The sequence below is a fragment of the Pelodiscus sinensis genome, chromosome 6 (assembly GCF_049634645.1).
Source record: "Pelodiscus sinensis isolate JC-2024 chromosome 6, ASM4963464v1, whole genome shotgun sequence".
Taxonomy (NCBI): domain Eukaryota; kingdom Metazoa; phylum Chordata; order Testudines; family Trionychidae; genus Pelodiscus; species Pelodiscus sinensis.
This window is the reverse complement of record NC_134716.1, coordinates 127,252,976-127,270,488: the sequence shown is the minus strand read 5'-3', so window position 1 is coordinate 127,270,488 and position 17,513 is coordinate 127,252,976. Positions and strand designations below refer to the sequence as shown.

The window sequence follows — 17,513 nt, the reverse complement described above, 5'->3', positions numbered from 1 at the left end:
AAAGCTGAGAGCTTGGGCAGCCACCCAGAAGAGATTTAAATGCTACCCAGCTGATTAGTAGAGCACCCACAGCTGCCCACAGCCAGGAGCAAGTGTTTCTATTAGTGGTGCACCTCCACACTTGCCTCAGTACACATACAATTTATTCCACACACAAATGGAAAAAGTTAGAGGGAACATTGGTCTCTGCTGGAGTCTGTCCCACAGTGGACATCTGATCTAGGAACTCCTCTGGAAACCTTCTAGGGCTGTTCTTAGCCCCTCACCTTCCATTTGTTTTAGAACATTCAGTGGGAGCTCAGATAGGGAGTGGGGAGGTAACGGAGGGTTTCCATGTGAGTGCCCGGTGTGTGTGTGCGGGAGGGGTGCCCAGGTGGGAGTGGAGGCGTATGGAGCCCTGGGGGAGAAGTAGGGGAGGTAGTTTTGCTTGGGTCAGTATTTACCATTTGCTCCAATACATCTTGATCCTTCTTTCCACCAAAGCGACAGGCTACTTATGACCGAATGGCTCTTCTTACCAAAAAGGTTGATGGAGAGGTGTGATGTTCCTTAGACACGGACAAGCTGTACCCAACCGGGACCTGCATGCTACTGCTAATGCCGTCTGCTCATGCTAGAATTAGCAGAGACAGAAAACCAAGACTTGGCCTTCCTCACTTACGTTGTGCTGCACCAGTAGAGAACGAAATGCTCAGGTGCAGGCCCCAGATCCTAACAGTCAGCCGGGGACACCAGATCGGCCCTATGCTACTGAGACATAGGGTCACACCAATGGCTACAGACAGAGGTACCACCAAGGTGAAAGGACGGTAATGAAGCGGAATCCCCTGGCAGCCTTGCGACAGCTTTTCGAATATATCCAGGCTCTTACAGATGAGCCTGCTGTACAGAGCATGGTCAACTTTGCGGGGAGGAGACAGAAACAAGCTTTGGACACCTCCTTCATCCTCAAGGAAGGCCCCAAGAGCACTGCTGGAACTAGCATTTTCACAGCCTTCTCTGAGGGGCCTCCCGTGGGTCACCGAGGAAGAAGTTAGCCTGGAGGAGTTTGGAAGAGACCTTACAGCTGCAAGGCTCCAGTGTAGCCTAGTCCTTACGCAGCCGATCACTGGGTTCCAGAATACGGTGGCTGCCATCTGTGACTTGTCAGTTACAGCTCTGTCCTGAAATATACAGATCTCAGGACCACGCAGGGGGTCAGTTCAGAGAAATACCTAAAAGCCCAGAGGATGATTCAGGCCACCTGAACCTCTTGGAATCTAGTGGGAAATTTTTGGCATTTGTTCGTTCCCAGCCAGGTGGAGTGCCAGATCGCTCTGCCTTTGGGACTTACAAGTGCCCCATTGCCACTGTGTCTGAGCACCTCACAGCCTGACAAGTATTTATCCTCACACCAGCCCTGTGAGGTAGGGCTGTTTCATTATCCCCATTTCATGGGCAGGGAATAGAGGTACAGAGAGACTAAGGGTATGTCTACACCACCCGCTAGTTCGAACTAGCGGGGGTAATGTAGTCATCCGCAGTTGCAAATGAAGCCCAGGATTTGAATTTCCCGGGCTTCATTTGCATGAAGCCGGCCGGCGCCATTTTTAAATGCTGGCTAGTTCGAACCCCGTGCCGCGCGGCTACACGCGGCATGGAGTAGCTAGTTCAGATTAGGCTTCTAATCCGAACTAGCTGTACGCCTCGTGGAACGAGGACTTATCTATGGCTCTTTCTGGGCTCAGGGACTTGTCCTTTCTGTTACAAGCCCCTAAAACATTATACCATCCTTTTTCTCTAAAAGAAGAGATACAACAAAAATTTTAAAAATCATGGGGGAGGGCTAGACATGGAAGTCAGCCAGACATTTTCAAACCTCCAAGTATTGAGTTCAGGCTTTAGATCAGTTTATAGCTGATCCAAACCAATTTGTGTCACTACTTATTATAGGCCTGGGCATCTTCTGGAAAAGACAATGCATGACTGAACAAATACATGACATTTGAAAGGAACAAGATGTACCTCTGGCCTCTACTGCTGGAATTCATCCAGCCAACTGCTCTCGTGTTCTGTGCATTTGGGTCACCGAGCAATTAGTCGGTGCTGAGGAGACATAAAACTCAGCTCAGCCATGGCCAGACTAGAGGGAAATTACTGCAGGGAGCTCTTGCTACAAAGCAGAGCCCGGGTAAAACGAGCAGAGACAGGCGAGGAGCAATCCAGAAAAAACAACTTGAGTGAAACATACCAGAGGAAAACAATGAGAGAGAAACATAGGTTGAGCCAGTTTACACAAACGCACTTTCACCCAGTTCTGCACTGGCTGCCAAACAGAGATCCTACAATGCTGGAGCTTCTAGCTAATGTATCCCCCTTCCTTTGGTGAGTGCAGGAAGCCCGGAAAATGAGATTGTATCTGGGGAACAGAGCGGAGATTTTCTTGCTGCTTTTAGCCACTTCCCAAATTCCTCATGTGACTGAAGAAAGGGGAAGAGCATAGAGACAATCTATTGGTTCATAACTGGCAGATAACACACTCAGCTCTGACGACCCTAGGTCGCTGCAGCGCTGATGTGCATCGAGGATCAGGGGACTGAATCTGCAAATTGAGTAATTGCAGCTGCAGATCAGCATGGGCTCTCTACTACACACGCTGCGTGGGCAGCTTTTCCCTACGGCTCTATCTGATCTGTGCTGAGGAACCCAAAGGGCCCACCAAGCATTTCTCTCCGGCCTGCCCAGCTGATTAGTGCAGTGGGCGTACATACAACTGGGGACATGTGTTCAGCTGCGCCTCCCCCGCCTTGATCCATCCTGCAGCCCAGCTGCTCCCAGGATTCTCCTGACAGCTGTGCAAAGCCGGGGGGTGGGGGGAGAATGCTAAAGTCAGGGTGTCCCCCTGCCCTGTACCCCATCTCTGCAGACCTGAGGGGGGGGACAACAGAGCAGGACAGCTTTCCCTATCTTAAAGAGACAGTGCATGGCTTTTCTCAGAAACATACCCAGCAGCAGCTAGCACACAGGCGCTCTGTCACTGTCACACACACCTAGTCTGTGCCACACTGTCTGTGACACTCACAGTCACTGCTGCACACACTCTCCCAGTGTCTGTGCCTCAATGTGTGTCACAAAGTCTGTCTCACACACACACAGTGTCTCTCTTGTGCCCTTGCACACCCTTTTCCCTCTCTCTTTCGCCCCCAGCCCTACCCCTTCCACCCAGGCGGGCAGGAGCTGGCTGTACCATGTACCAAAATCCAGGAAGTGGTCCCTCTGCAAAAATTATTGCCTGCCCCGCATTAGCCAGCTGGTTTCTGTCTCTTCCTCTGGAGGGAGGAATGACTCTTTGTAGGTTACAGTCTAAAACATTCTGAAGCTGGGGACGGCTGTCCTCCAGGAGACCTCGAAGCGAGACATATTAGCAAGGGAGCTGCCCTCTCTTCTCTCTCATCCCTCAGGGCCTGGCCCAGAGAATGCAATTTCTGGAGAGGTCAGCAAACGCACTTGGCTGATAATGATTTTCCTTTCTTGCTTTCTGCTTGCTTTCATTTGACAACTTTCCTTCCGCTTCTTTTCTTTTCTCCAATTTGTCAGAAGTGACAGACAAAGGGCTATTTTATGTATTTTATAAACACCTACACTCTTGCGCTTATGGTAACAAAATACTTTAATTTCTTCATCCAATAGGTAGGAAAAGAAGTCAGAAATGTTCACTAATTAAATAGCCCGACTGAAATCAGATTCCTCTCAGCATTTCTCCTAAGCAAAACCAACCTCTCTGAGCCCTGGTCTACATTAGGACTTGATTTCAAAATAACACCCTCACGGTTGAATTTATAAGTGGAGCATCTGCACAAGCAAGCCCGTTATACTGAAATAATGGGCCACTTACTTCAAAATCTATACTCCTGCTTTTCTCGAGGAATAATGCTCATTTTGAAATACTTATTTTGAAAGAACTGTCATGTAGATGCGCTGGTGCTACTATTTCAAAATAATTACTCGCCAGAGTAATTCAGACTAATTACTCCCCAGTGCGTCCTGGGGCTCTAAATCGGAGGTAGCACATCCACATTAACGGAGCCTGTCTCCGACTAATTTCAAGCTTCCCCGTTGTGCAGACATGATTAGGGTTCCAGTAGTATTTGTTAAGCCAGGAGTTATTAAGTGGAATTTACTAATTTTGAAATAATTTACTAGTGTGGACATGGCCTGATTCAGATTAAGGTTATTATGTCCCTCTTGGTCTTCTCTTTTCTAGACAAAAACAAACCCAATTCTTCCTGTCTTCCCTTATAGATCATGTTTTCTAAACCTTCAATCCTTTTTGTTGCTTCTTTGGATTTTTTGTAATTTCTCCACATCTTTCCTGAAATGCGGCACCCAGAACTGGACACAGTACTCAAGTTGAGGACTAATCAGCACCGAATAGAGCAGAAGAATGACTCCTCGTGTCTTGCTTACTACAACCCTGCCAATATATCCCAGAATCATGTTTGGGTTTTTTGCAACAGTGTCACGCTGCTGGACTCATGTTTAGCTTGTGGTCCTAGATCCCTTTCTGCAGGGCTCTTTCCTGGACAGTCGCTTCCCATTCTGTGTGTGTGAAACGGATTGTTCCTTCCTAAGTGGAGCACTTTGCATTTGTCCTTATTAAACTTCATCCTGTTGACCTCAGACCATTTCTCCAGTTTGTCCAGATGAGTTTGAATTCTGACCCTGTCCCCCAAAGCACTCGCAACCCCTCCCAGCTTGGCATCATCTGCAAACCAAATAATCGTCCTCTCTATGCCGATTCTAAATAGCTAATGAAGCTATTGAACAGAACCAGACCCAGAATATAAACCCTGCCGAACCTCGCTCATTGTGCCCCTCCCGCATGACTGCGAGCCACTGATAACCACTTGCTGGGAATGGCTCTGAACGCCATGAGCCCAGGGGAGGGATACTTTGTGTGTTGCCCGTCCTACAAACAGGCAGCTCTCATTGGCTGGAAATGGGCCAATGGAAGCTGCAAGATTGTGCTGCGGGGGAGAGGGAGCAGTGTCCAAAGCCTCTTCCCCCCTCCCCTAGCTTGCTCAGAGAGTGGTTCTAAGGAGTGTGCAGGGGCCCGGCAGGCAGGGAGCCTGGCAGAGGCAGATTAGGTTGCTTGGCGGGCCGCATCCGACCCACGGGTCGTATTTTGCCCTACGTGTTCCATCCCACACCCACTATAAGCAAGTTTGCTCCTTGGCCAGCACTACTCACTGTGGGTTGCACTGGTGGCCTACTGGTTGGTTATCCTTTCCCAAAGGCAAGGAGCGCACAGCTCCTGTCAGGCGGCAGCACAGGTTAAGAGAAGAAATGCAGCGAATAACAGTCGAATCATAAAAGTGTAGGACTGGAAGAGACCTCGAGAGGCCATCTAGTCTTGCTCACTGCATTCAAGGCAGGACTAAGTCATAATGAAACCATCCCTGACAGATGTCTGTCCAACCTGCTCTTAACTATCTCCAGTGATGGAGATTCCACAACCTCCCTGGGCAATTTATTCCAGTGCTTAACACCCTGACCGTTAGCAAATTTTTCCTAATGTCCAACCTAAACCTCCCTTACTGCAATTTAAGCCCATTGCTCTAATGAGAACAATTTTTCATCCTCCTCTATGTAACGATCTTTTATGGACCTGAAAGCTATTATCACATCTCCCCGCCCCTCAGTCTGCTCTTCTTCAGAATAAACAAACCCATTCTTTTTCTTTCTTCCTAGGCCATCTTTTCTAAAACTTTATTCTTTTTTTGTTTGTTTTTGCTCTCTGGACTTTGGCCAATTTGTCCACATTCTTCCTGAAATGTGGTGCCCAGAACTGGACACATACTCCAGGTAAGGCTTAATCAGTGCAGAGTGGAAGAATTATTTTTTGTCTTGCATACAACACTCCTGCTAATATGGGATTTACGCTGTTGACTTGTAGTTAGCTTGTGACCCACTATGACCACCCCCAAAACTGCTTCCTGCAGTATGGCTTTCTAGACAGTCATTTCCTGTTTGGAAGGTGTGCAGTGTGCAGTACTTTGCATTGATCCTTAGTTTGTCCAGATCATTTTGAATTTTAATCCTGTCCTCCAAATCACTTGCAACCCCTCCCCACTTGGAACTGTCCACAAACTTTAAGCGCGCTCTCTATGCAATAATCTAAATAATTGATGAAGATACAGAATAGAACTAGTCCCGGAACCAATCCTTGCAGGATCCCACATGATGTGCCCTTCCAGCCTGACAATGATCCATTAATAACTGCTCTCTGGGCATGGTTTTCCAGACAATAATGCACCCACCGTGTAGTAGCTCCATCTTGGTTGTATTTCCCTATTTTGTTTATGAAAGAGTCATGCAAGACAGTATTAAAAGCCGTACTAAAGTCAAGATACATCACAGATACTGCCTCCCTCTACCATGGCAAAGAAAACTATTTGGTTGGCTTAACATGATTTGTTCTTGACAAATCCACGTTGACTTTTACTTATCACCTTAACTCCTGGGTGTTTGCAAACCAATTGTGTGATTATTTGCTGCATTATCTTTCCAACCAACTGCTCTGTAATTCCCCTGGCTGGCTTTATACTCCTTTTGCAGATGGGCAGTTCATTTGCCCTCTTCCATTCCTCTGGAATCTCTCCTGTCTTCTGAGAGTTTTCAAAGACACTTGCTAATAACTGAGCTATCTCCTCAGTCAGCTCTGAGTATGCTAGGATGAATTTCATCAGACCCAACCAACCTGAAGATATCTAACTTATCTAAGTCATTTTAAACTTGTTCTTTCCCTAGATTAGTTTTTGATTCAACCTCATTTTCACTGCTGTTTGCTACATTAGATGTTCAATTGCTACTAACCTTTCTGGTGGAAATAGAAACAAAAAAGGCATTTAGAACTTCTGCCATTTCCACATTTTCAGTTACTGCCTTTCCCCTCTGAGTAAAGAGTCTATGCTGTCCTTCTGCTTCCTCTTGTTTCTAATGTATCTGTAGAGTGTTTTCTTGTTACGTTTATGTCTCCAGTTAATTTAGTATCATTTTATGCCTTGGTTCTACTACATTCTTGTGGGTTTCTTTTAAAAAAATATTCGTCCCTTGTCACTTGACTTAGTTTCCTCTTTTTGTTGGGCTCTTTTTGGAGTTCCAGATGACTGAAGATTTCCTGGTTAAGCCAGAATGGTCTCTATGGGAGAGATGCAGTGTGCACATCTTTGGGGACAGCCTGCACTGAATGCAAAATGGCCACCTGCCCCTGAGGACATGGCAGTCCTTAGCAAATTATGATGCAGCACACTGAAAATAAATGGATCAGACTAATAGTGCTGAGCCATCTGGACACGTCCTACTGAGAAAATGGTAATCCTTATCATTTCATCGTTCTGCAGAATGGACTGGACAAGTATATCCTGCTATAGATAGCTCAAAAATCCTGTGTGAAGAATAGAATCTTTATTACATTTTATGTTTTGAAAGTATCGCTTATAGGACTACATTTGCATTTCTATCCAGCTTTATTGGTTTCATCCCTATTCTGTTCTACAGTGATTTTCCACTTGTGAAATATGTTCCAGTGCCTCTCAGTACAGACGCTGGGTAAACTGGCTTAGTGATTTTTCTAGCACACTGGATACCAGGGCCATGAAGTTCTTCGTACATCATGGCAGGCTGATACTCTACATTTACACCACACGGGTAAATTAAATGCTTCATGTCAGAGAAGCCTGGGCAACATTTTCAATTACACCTAAGTGATTTAGGAACCTACATATGCCTAAAGCTCCTACGCCACTTGGACATTTTTGAAAATTGTACCCCGGGTCTCATGAAGGTCATTTTTGAAAATGGGGTTTAAGAGCTTTTGAAAATTCAATCCTATGGCTGATTTGTTCTGCAAAGTGCTAATAAACAGAGCTGCACTCACGTTACTGCAAGCCAAATACGGAGCAATAAATAAAACTTCTGAAACGTGAAGGAAGCGGCACACCTCTCCTGCATGCTCGTGTACAGACAGAGACTGTGAATGGGCAACATGAGCTCGAGTGAAGCCAGGATACCCAAGGAGCCAATTTCAGAGCTGGGAGTGAAACCCAGGAGTCCTGACTCCCTGTCAGCTGCTCTAGCTTTGATGATTAGACAAAGTAGATGAAATGCAATGGAGTTGGGCTGAATTTAGCTCAGTGTCTCCATCCTGTATGTCCAATTATACTACACAGCTGAAAAACCTCCCAAAATATGGAAGCCCTGCCTAGGGATCAGAGAGCAAGGGGCCTGTTTTTAGGGAAACGAAGAGGTTTTGGGATATGTGTGGCTATTATGAGTTATCTGTAAAAAGAACTGGGTAGAGGGCCAGTCATGCCTACAAGGTGTAAACATCCCAGCTGTGTAGAAACCAAAAAGATCACAGACCTGAAAGGGACCTCGAGAGGCTGTCTAGTCCAGTCCCCTGCCCTCATGGCAGGAATACACCTGCGGGAATTGTGCATGTGCAGAATTCATGGCCCCCGTCAAGGCACCATTCTGGGAGGGTAGAAGAGGTGGCTATAGCCGCACATGCTGGGACACTGCTTGCTCTTCTTCCCCGTCCCCTCACAATCAGGAACAGAGGGTGGGGGGGGGGGAATACACAACATGCGCCACTTACTCCTCTGCCCTCTCCCCTACCAGGGCCAGCTGATGCATGCTTACATACCTAGGACTGTGGGTCTATACAACTGCACGGCAGATGTTTGGGGTCGGGCTGGAATCCAGGTTCAGAGACCTTGCAAGGGGGGAGGGTCTCAGGGCCCAGGCTCTAGACCAAACCAGACATCTACACTGCAGTTTGATAGGCCCGCCACTGGAGCCCCGTCAATCAAATCAGCTGACCTGGGCCAGCTACAGCTGGTCTCACCAAGCAGGGAAGATGCACCCTGGGAGTTCTCATGCCCTGCCATAGAAAGCAGGAGGCAGGGCAATATTTCAATTGTATGGTAGAGTTACCATCTACTCCGGGATTTTCCTCATTTTAATCGGAGTGGCCCAAGAGGGGCTTGCATGGTTCCTAAAACCACTCACAGGGTCTCTGGAGGTCATCCGATTGCAGCACGACAGCCTTTTGTGCAATGTGACAATGTAACCATCATGATGCTGTCATGGCCAAGTGCGTCCTTCGCGAGGCTGCATGAGGCACAAGCTGTTTGCTAGATCTGCAGTGGCCAATGAGTGTCACTAGTCATTAGGGATTTCATGATTCTAAATTAAGAGCTGGCTTTAGACAGAGGACTTGAACCAGTCAGCTGTTGTACTAGCTTATAAATCCTGCCAGATAAACCGCTTTCCTCTTCAGATTTGGAGAAGCATTTCATTCTGTGTTAAACATCCCTTCAAATAGAACAGGGTGAGTAAAGCGGAAGACAGATAACTTAATAACGTCACATCTCATAAAAAGCAGCCCATTGCTCATGTCCTATCTTAGAGTGCCTGAAAAATGGTGCCTGCTACTCCTTAGTCAACAGTAACCGGCCATGCTGTCAGAGATCTTATTAATTTATGCTGCCCTTGCAAATGACACACGCTCTGCTTTTGTCCACGCGGATCCAGTGGAGTTTCACAATAAGTTTGGAGACGCTGCCAGTACTAGAAACAATTGTTTACAAAGGAGAAACGAACAAATCAGCAAAGGAGGAGCCGGGGGTGGAAAACTTGCTGAGAGCCAGACATTCTTAAAGATATTTAGATGCCTACCTTCTGGGGAAAGTAGTGGCAATTACCTTTGAGAATTTTATGTTCGAGGGTCATGATTTCTCTCTCTCTCTGGTAGCATCACAAATATTAGACACGCAGACCCCAGCAGGACTGTGACTTGGCTATTTTTCTTTATGTCATGTTAGTATAGGAAGAGAGTCTCATCTAATTTACACCTGTGTCAGCCTAGCATAAGTCCAGTAAAGTCAATCAAATTCATTTATGCTGATGAGATCAGACTGTCTTGAGTACAGCCAGTGCTTTCTTTGTGACGGTACACACTGGTAGAGCGTACTGTCACCATTTTTTGGGAGCACTCGCTTTTCTCGAGCAAAACCCCCAGCAGGCCCTGGGAGTACTCGCGCCGTGCCGGATGGAAGCCCGCTCAGGACATGCGGCAATTAAAGGGCCCCGACTTCCAAGTGGTTTTTTTTTTTTGGTTCAACAAGTTTTCCCTAGACTCCCACCCCCTTTTTTTTGCTCAGCAACCCTAGTGTTGGCACCTTTTTTGTTTACCAAAAAAGCACTGAGTACAACTAGTTAGTCAAATATGTACAGTCCTTTGGGACCAATAGAAAAGAAAGGGGTTTTATAAATGCAACATCGCCAGCATTAGATAAGATTGCTTTCTTGGGTCTGTTTTGCAAAACCTGAGACTATGGGAGAAAAAAACCTCCATTAAAGAGACCAAAGCATTCAAGTGTTGTAGGGGCTTGGCTGAGAAGGAATTTGCTGTATAAGGCAGACCAGGCCCTGGCTGGCTGAGCTACAAACCTGAAGCCCTGGAATTCATTCTAGTAAGAGTTGGCAGCATTTGCCTGCTGCACCCTGCACTATTAGCCGGCATTGATCCTGTGGGGAAAGGGTTACGTGGGTTTTACGGACTCATGGAACGGGTTCTTTGCTGCCTCCTCTGGATAGAAGTGAGGGGGAATGGCTCTCTGGAGAGAGAGGACATCGGGTTTGAGCTGAGCAATCCTCAGAGAGGATCCCTGAGAGCAACCAAGACTAGGCAGGATTTTCTTTTGTCTCCCTCTGAGTTTTTGTGAATAAAACCAAAACCTCAGGAAAGGGCTTGGTTCTGACCCAGGGCAGGTGTATGTGGCCTGTGTTTGGAACAGAGCAAGGAAATCTCATGCTCACATGAGATTATTGCCTTGTAGGCATCTTTCTAACTTCCACCAAAGGGATTTGAGCTCTTCCTCGTGCAGTGAAACCTTGTCTCCACTGGCATGTTTGGTCACCAAACCCTGCCTTTTGGTGGCGAAACAGGGAGCGTGTTTACACTGCAACTTTTGTTGGGGGAGAAAAAACCAGTCTTGGTGACAAAACATGTCCATCCCCATGAGAGACTTTGGTCTTTTCCTCTCCATTTCTTGTTGACAAAGAGCCAGTGTGAACTCTGCTGCTTGTTTTGTCAAGAGAATCAGCTTCAGACAGTATCCCACAATGCCTGCCGTGAAGGCTGTGCTCAGTGTTTTGTGATCTCTGCTGCCCTGTCGGCCTGTGCCCCTCCCTTTCAGTGCTCCGGGAAGTGTCTGACAGCTGAGTGAGCTGCGCCATTTGGGGAACAAACCAAGAACAAATCATTGGAGTGCTCTTGTTTTGCTGCTGCAGGGGGAGGGCTGGAGAGGCCGCCATGACATTCCTCAACATGGAGAGCTCCCAGAGCTATGCGGGAATCCCAAGAAACGCAGGGATCAGCTCGGCCTTCCCACCACACTGCACTATGGGATGTTTACCCACAATGCTTTGCTCTATCTGTCCACAGGGGAGCCAGCCATGTGCCATGAAATGTCGACAATGGGAGGCAGAAAAACCGGTGTGACCGGTTTTCACTTTTGACAGCTTTTGCATGTCAGCAGCACTTTTGTTGCCAAACCCTCCCAGTGTAGCCATAACAGAGAGCAGGGACTCGATTCCCTGACCATCACTAGTGAATACAGACTCCTTCACATGTATCTAGCATCTTCCATCCATACACTCCAGGTGTTCTCCAAAGGCTCTATAACACTATTCTCATTTTACATAGGGGCAAGTTGAGGTGCAGAGAGAGAAAATGAGCTGCATAAGGCCAGCAATGTAGGGGGAAAGTCACACGTGGGTAATCTAAGGTAGCCTAACCACCATACTCTACCGCTGAGAAGCCAGTAATCTCCGTTTATCAGATTCCACTCCTGCCTACACTCCTGCTCTTGGGCCAGAGCCCAGGTCTCACTACACGGCGATGTGGTGCTTGGCATTTGGAGGAAATAGCTGCTTGCTTACCTTAGGCATCTTACGGAGGTTGGGCGAGAGTTTCAGGCAGGTGACGTGGCCTCGGTCGTCGCCGATAATGATGATGGGATAGACGGGGTTAAACTGGACATGGGTGATTTTATTTTTCTTCTTGGCCACCACAGGCTGGCTGCAGATAGCTTCATATTTATTAATGCTCAGATCGAAGACGTGGGCCTGGGGAACAAAGGCAGCAAACACAAAGGGGATTAGCCAAATGAGAACAGCCTGGTGCCACACAGCAATGCGCAGAGACTCACAGAAAGGCAAAGGGTCTACACCCTGCTGGGCCAAGGGCAGGGTGGCTCCCTACAGGTCACTTAGAACAGGGCCAGGCTCAGGGTGTAGGGGCTCTGACCACCATCTCTGGCAGACAGCCCACAGTCTAGATGGACGTTAGCGTGAAGGCCTGATTCTGGCTCCCAAAGGGGCCAGGGAGCTTCCATGGCGAAAACGCCAATTGACTTGAACAGGAGCAGGCCTGGACCTTTGGTAGCCAGCCTCACAGGCCTTTAATCCCCACCTCAGAGATCTGAAGTAACAAGGCAATCAGAGTCTAACACCCGCTCAGTATACAGAGCACAGCACAAGACCTGGAATGTTTTCCAATACGCTGATTATCCTTCACTGCCGCGCTGTCAAATATTTAGGGCCTTACTAACACAATAGAAAGAGATGAAACACTGATTAATAGGAAAATTGTGAGTACAAGCACAGGACAGTAATGCATATTGAATTGGAATAAAGCAGGTACGGCACAAGAAACTGAAACACACAATAGAAACGTGTTTAAGCTCAACCCCCCTAGTGGGACTCTGCTGCTTTAGACATGGCCAGACCTGCACCCTTCTTATGCACTGGTTGCACTATGGCAGGGCCGAGGTCCCACTGCGCTTGGTCACGCTGGGACTTAAACACCTCTAGGGATGGAGATTCCACCCCTCCCCAGGGAACCCAGCCCAGCGCTTTTTCCTAATGTCCAACCTACACCTCCCCCACTGCAGCTTGAGCCCATTGCTCCTTGTTCTGCCACCTGTTACCACTGAGACCAGCCTATCTCCTTCCCCTTTGAATCCCCCTGCAGGGAGTTGCAGGCTGCTCTCAAATCCCCCCTTGCTCTTCTCTTCTGCAGACTAAACAAGCCCAAATCCCTCAGCCTCTCCTCGTAGGTCATGTGTTCCAGCCCCCGAATATTTTTTGTTGCCCTCTGCTGGACTTTCCAATGCGTTCACATCCTTTCTGTCATGGGGGGCCCAGAATGTTACACAATACTCCAGATGTGGCCTCCCCAGCACTGAATAAAGGGGAATCATCACTTTGAGATGGCCTGTTCTGCTAGCGGGATGAATCGTACCACGAAGGCACGGGCTGTGTCGGGGGGTCTGCTAGCGGGATGGATCGTACCACGAAGGCACGGGCTATGTCGGGGGTTCTGCTAGCGGGATGGATCGTACCATGAAGGCACAGACTGTGCCGGGGGTTGAGCGGAGCCACAGTGCTGCAGGGACAGTACCACTGTGTGTGAGCAAACCCACTGCCACTCCTCTAGCTCTCTCCTCAGCAGCTGGCCAGCTGCTGGATAGGATGTGGGGGGGATCTCCTCTTCCTTCCCTGACTGCTAGCAGGAAACAGTCCATATTCAGGTGGGCACAGGGATGACAAAGGTGCCTGACACCTACATGTAGTGAGCAAGGGATGAAGAAGGCAGCTTGGACTCTCCCCTCAGAGGTGTCCCTGTACAAAGACTAGGTGAACTCTGCCAGAAAAGGAGGAAGAGAACCCAGGAAAAGCTAGATCCTAGACCGGGCGTGGCCAACCCATTCTGGGCAAAGAGGAAAGATAGCAGTGGATCCAGTGCAAAGAGCCGGGGCAAAGTTGTCGAGCAAAAAGAAAAAAAAAGAACTGCCCCTTCTGCCCCTTTAAAAGGATCCTCTGGTCGCGTTTGGTCAAGAAAAAAAAAACCTCTACAAAAAAAGGCTCTGCTCCTTTAAGAAAATGCATTTAAACGCGTTTTGAGGCTTTTGGCTGCCATCTTTATTTCTGCAGCTTTCATGGCCACGCCGGACGGCTCCCCTGCCCAGGTCAGCACAGGGACAAGAGAAGGCACGGGGGTGTTTTTTGACCCATGGGGTGGGGCTTCGTGGCCACTCTCGGGGAGGGGAGGGGGAAGAGCTGCATGTGGCTCGCAAGCCTCGGGTTGGCCATGGCTGTCCTAGACCTAACTCACACAAAGACTCCCATTGGCTGCAGTAGGATGTAGCCTGAGCAAGGAGAAAAAGCCTTGAGATGGGCTGGAAACGTCTGACGTTATCGGGTTGTGATGCGTGTTCACTGCGGGGAGCACGGCAAGAAAATGCACATTTCGCAGTGACGCCATTGGGAACAACGGCCATCTCTCCGTGGTGTTAACTCAACAGTATCCTCCAATAACTCTAATTAACTCCCATCCTCACTACCGTTTGTGGAGGCTAATACAATGTGACATTCCTGTGAGAGAAATGAATGGCCTCGCCCTACGCAAGGTCCTTGGCTGGCACTCACTCCACAGAAACTCAGCCAGTGCTTTTTTTGGTTTTTTGCCTTAAGCAAAATATGAAACTGAATATTTGATGCTATTAAACACGGGGGGGTAGAGGGGCAAACTGTGATCAAACTATAGAAGTAGCATGTGCTAGCAACATGATCCATATATTGTTTCAACATTGTGTTATGTTCATAAGCGGAATATGAACCTAAGCATTAAGTTGCCTAAAGTTAGACTGCGGTAGACTATAATTATTCCGAATGGTCTGGAAAGCTTTGTACTAGCTTGCAGTATGTGTTTATCATCACAAGCTAAATATGAATCAACAGTGAGACACTGTTATGAAAAAAGCAACCAACATTCTGGGATGCGTTAGCAGGAATGTTGTGGGGGCACATCTCTGTTTGCGGGAAGATGGATGCTGCGACGGTTGATTTAGCAGGTCTAGCATGGACCCACTAAATCGAATGCTGAGGGCACTCCCATCGGCACCAGTACTGCTTGTTGTCACAAGGAGTATGAGAAGTCAATGGGAACGTTTCTTCCATCAACATCCCTCTGTGAAGATGGCTCCAAAACTCGACTTAAGGTACGTTGACTCCAGCTACATTATTTATGTAGCTGGAATTGTGTACCTTCAGCTGACCTTCAGCTGTAGTGTAGATCTGGCCTTGGGTCTGACTCTTACCCCAATGACACAAGCTGGAGGCTAAGGGACCCAAGAATCAGAATCCATGGAAAATGCTTGCTGTATAAGAAGCAGTCGATGAATCTAGATCCACGGGGGCAAGAAGGAACCAACAATGACTTTTATTTCCAATGGCAGTATTTTGCATCAGCTACTTTCATGGGGCTGCTGAGGCATGCCATTCACATGGCGCTCGGGGGGCCAGTTAGAGCGAGGACAGAGCCATCTGTTGGATGCTGTGTCAGAGCACATGACAATTTATACACACAAATTATTCTGGGTCATGTAGTTCAGTTGTTTTCAGCCTCTAAAAGTATTTGAATGGGGGTGCGGACCCCTCTTTGGAAATCTTATGCATTGAGTCCCCCCAACAGATCACAGGCGGAAAACCACCGGTGGAGCCATTTCAAAATGCCAACCACTTCCATGCCAGGATCCTGGGAACCTGTCCATGCCAACTGGCAGAGGGTTCACCATACTGGAACAAACACTGGCCCTGACACACTGGTGGCATCATATTGATCTCCAAGGTGCCCTGTAAGGTGGCACATGTGAACTGGTGCCAGACTGGTGCTGAAAATCATTGTGTACAAAAAGAGTTACAGGCGTGGGCTAGAAATATGCTCTTATGAGCCCGGCCTGCCCTGACAAAGCAATGTGTATTTGTGGAAGGATGTATGTGTGGGAGGGAGAGAGGAACGAGAACTGACCCATGCAGTTCCCTTTGCAGTCACCTTTCCCCTTTCTAAATCTGATGAGTGGAGTTTTTAGCTGGGTGTTTACTGAATAGAGGAACAAGAACGGGAAAGAAAAAACCTCATCTGCCCAGCTTAGCTGCAGGCAGGAGACAAGAGAGAGAGAAGACCATGTAATCGTCATGCTGGGGGATGCAATCTTCACCCCGGGACCTTCCTGGCTCTTCAGACCCAGACAGTGGAGTTTGAGTAACAGAAGGGGAGTCAAATGACCTTTGAACTAGGGGCAGCACCTATTGAGCCTATGAAAGCCAGATCTTTGTGGCCTGAAAGGTTTGGAAAAATATTGTAACTCGCTGAAGTTAAGTTTTAGTCACTAAACAGTATTTGGCTTGTAACCGTACTTGTCTTCCGCTGGTATTTATTATAGCTTATGTCAATCAACTCTTCCTTGTTTTATTACAAAAGCTTCTCAGTGCTGCATATTCAACTGGTGGGTCAGTCCTCCACTGCCCGAACGGTAGGGCCCATGTTCTCTCTTTCTGGAGCAGCAAACTTAAGAACTTCTCTGCATGAGAGGGACTGGACACTGCAGGGAGACATCTCTGGGGAACTCAGGAATTGGGGTTCACTGACTGTTGCTTGCAAGGCCAGGCTGGGGGTGATGGAGTTCTGAAGCGTTTGCTGGCAAGGGAGACAAGCGTTGTGTCAGGCACTGACATATAACACAGCGGCAGCAAATCTCTCCTTTGCTGAGGCAGAGAGGGATTACACAGGGACTCATCATTCTGGGTGCTCCATGCAGGGTGTCACAAATGTTCAAGCAAAATGCCTGGGACACACACTGAAGAATGTTGGAAACGGGGTGAGGGACAAATGTAATCAAGGTTATGAACTTTCCTCCTATAAAGGCCAACTTCTGTGAGCTCCAAACACAGGGCTCGTGTTCATTTCTCAGTGAGGCCGTGGAAACAAAAGAGCTATTTCAGTTCTGCTAGAAATGTCAATCACACATGCAGCTGGTTGTCATTCTGCCATGGGGGGCTGGGGGGGGGGAAGGAATTTGTATTAAACGAGATTATTTTGAAGAGTATCAGCACAGAACTTCCCAAGCATTCCCAGGGCAACCGGTCCTTGCCACCGGTCCTTGCAAAACACAAAGCCAGCTGGTACAAATCAGTGCAGCTCCACAAGTTGATAGAGTTACAAAAGGTACACCGCCTGCACACATGACCCCGTGGCTTAGGCAGATCCCGCTACCCGAGGAATTTAAGCATCTGACCCTGCAACCCTTGTTTATACAACCCTAGTGCCATTGATTGCTTCAGCAGTTCTGTCTGCATATTGACGAGGGTTACAGGAATAGGCTACAAATGTATTTCAGGATCATACATTAACTCCGCATTAGCGCTTAGCTATTCTCTCTAACACAAAGACAGCTCCCCCGCATCAGACTAGTTGTCAGTTTGTTTCTCAAATATGGGGCCTTAGCCTATCGTTCTCTCCTACGCCTGAAACCTAAAACCCTAGGCTCCTTCTGCTCTCACACTGGTGTAAATCATGAGTAACTCTGCCGACTTCCACAGTCACCTAGATGCGTGTGACCAGA

At 47.9% G+C, this 17,513-nt stretch overlaps 1 protein-coding gene across 1 annotated transcript in view; it reads right to left on the bottom strand.

Annotated features, from left to right (window-relative positions):
- Positions 1–17,513, bottom strand: part of DNAI1 (dynein axonemal intermediate chain 1) — a 208,956-nt gene that overhangs the window by 42,618 nt on the left and 148,825 nt on the right. Inside the window, exon 19 of the mRNA XM_075932798.1 lies at positions 11,989–12,174. Within this exon, the coding sequence (XP_075788913.1) occupies positions 11,989–12,174 (186 nt within the window). The remainder of the gene's footprint in view (positions 1–11,988; positions 12,175–17,513) is intronic.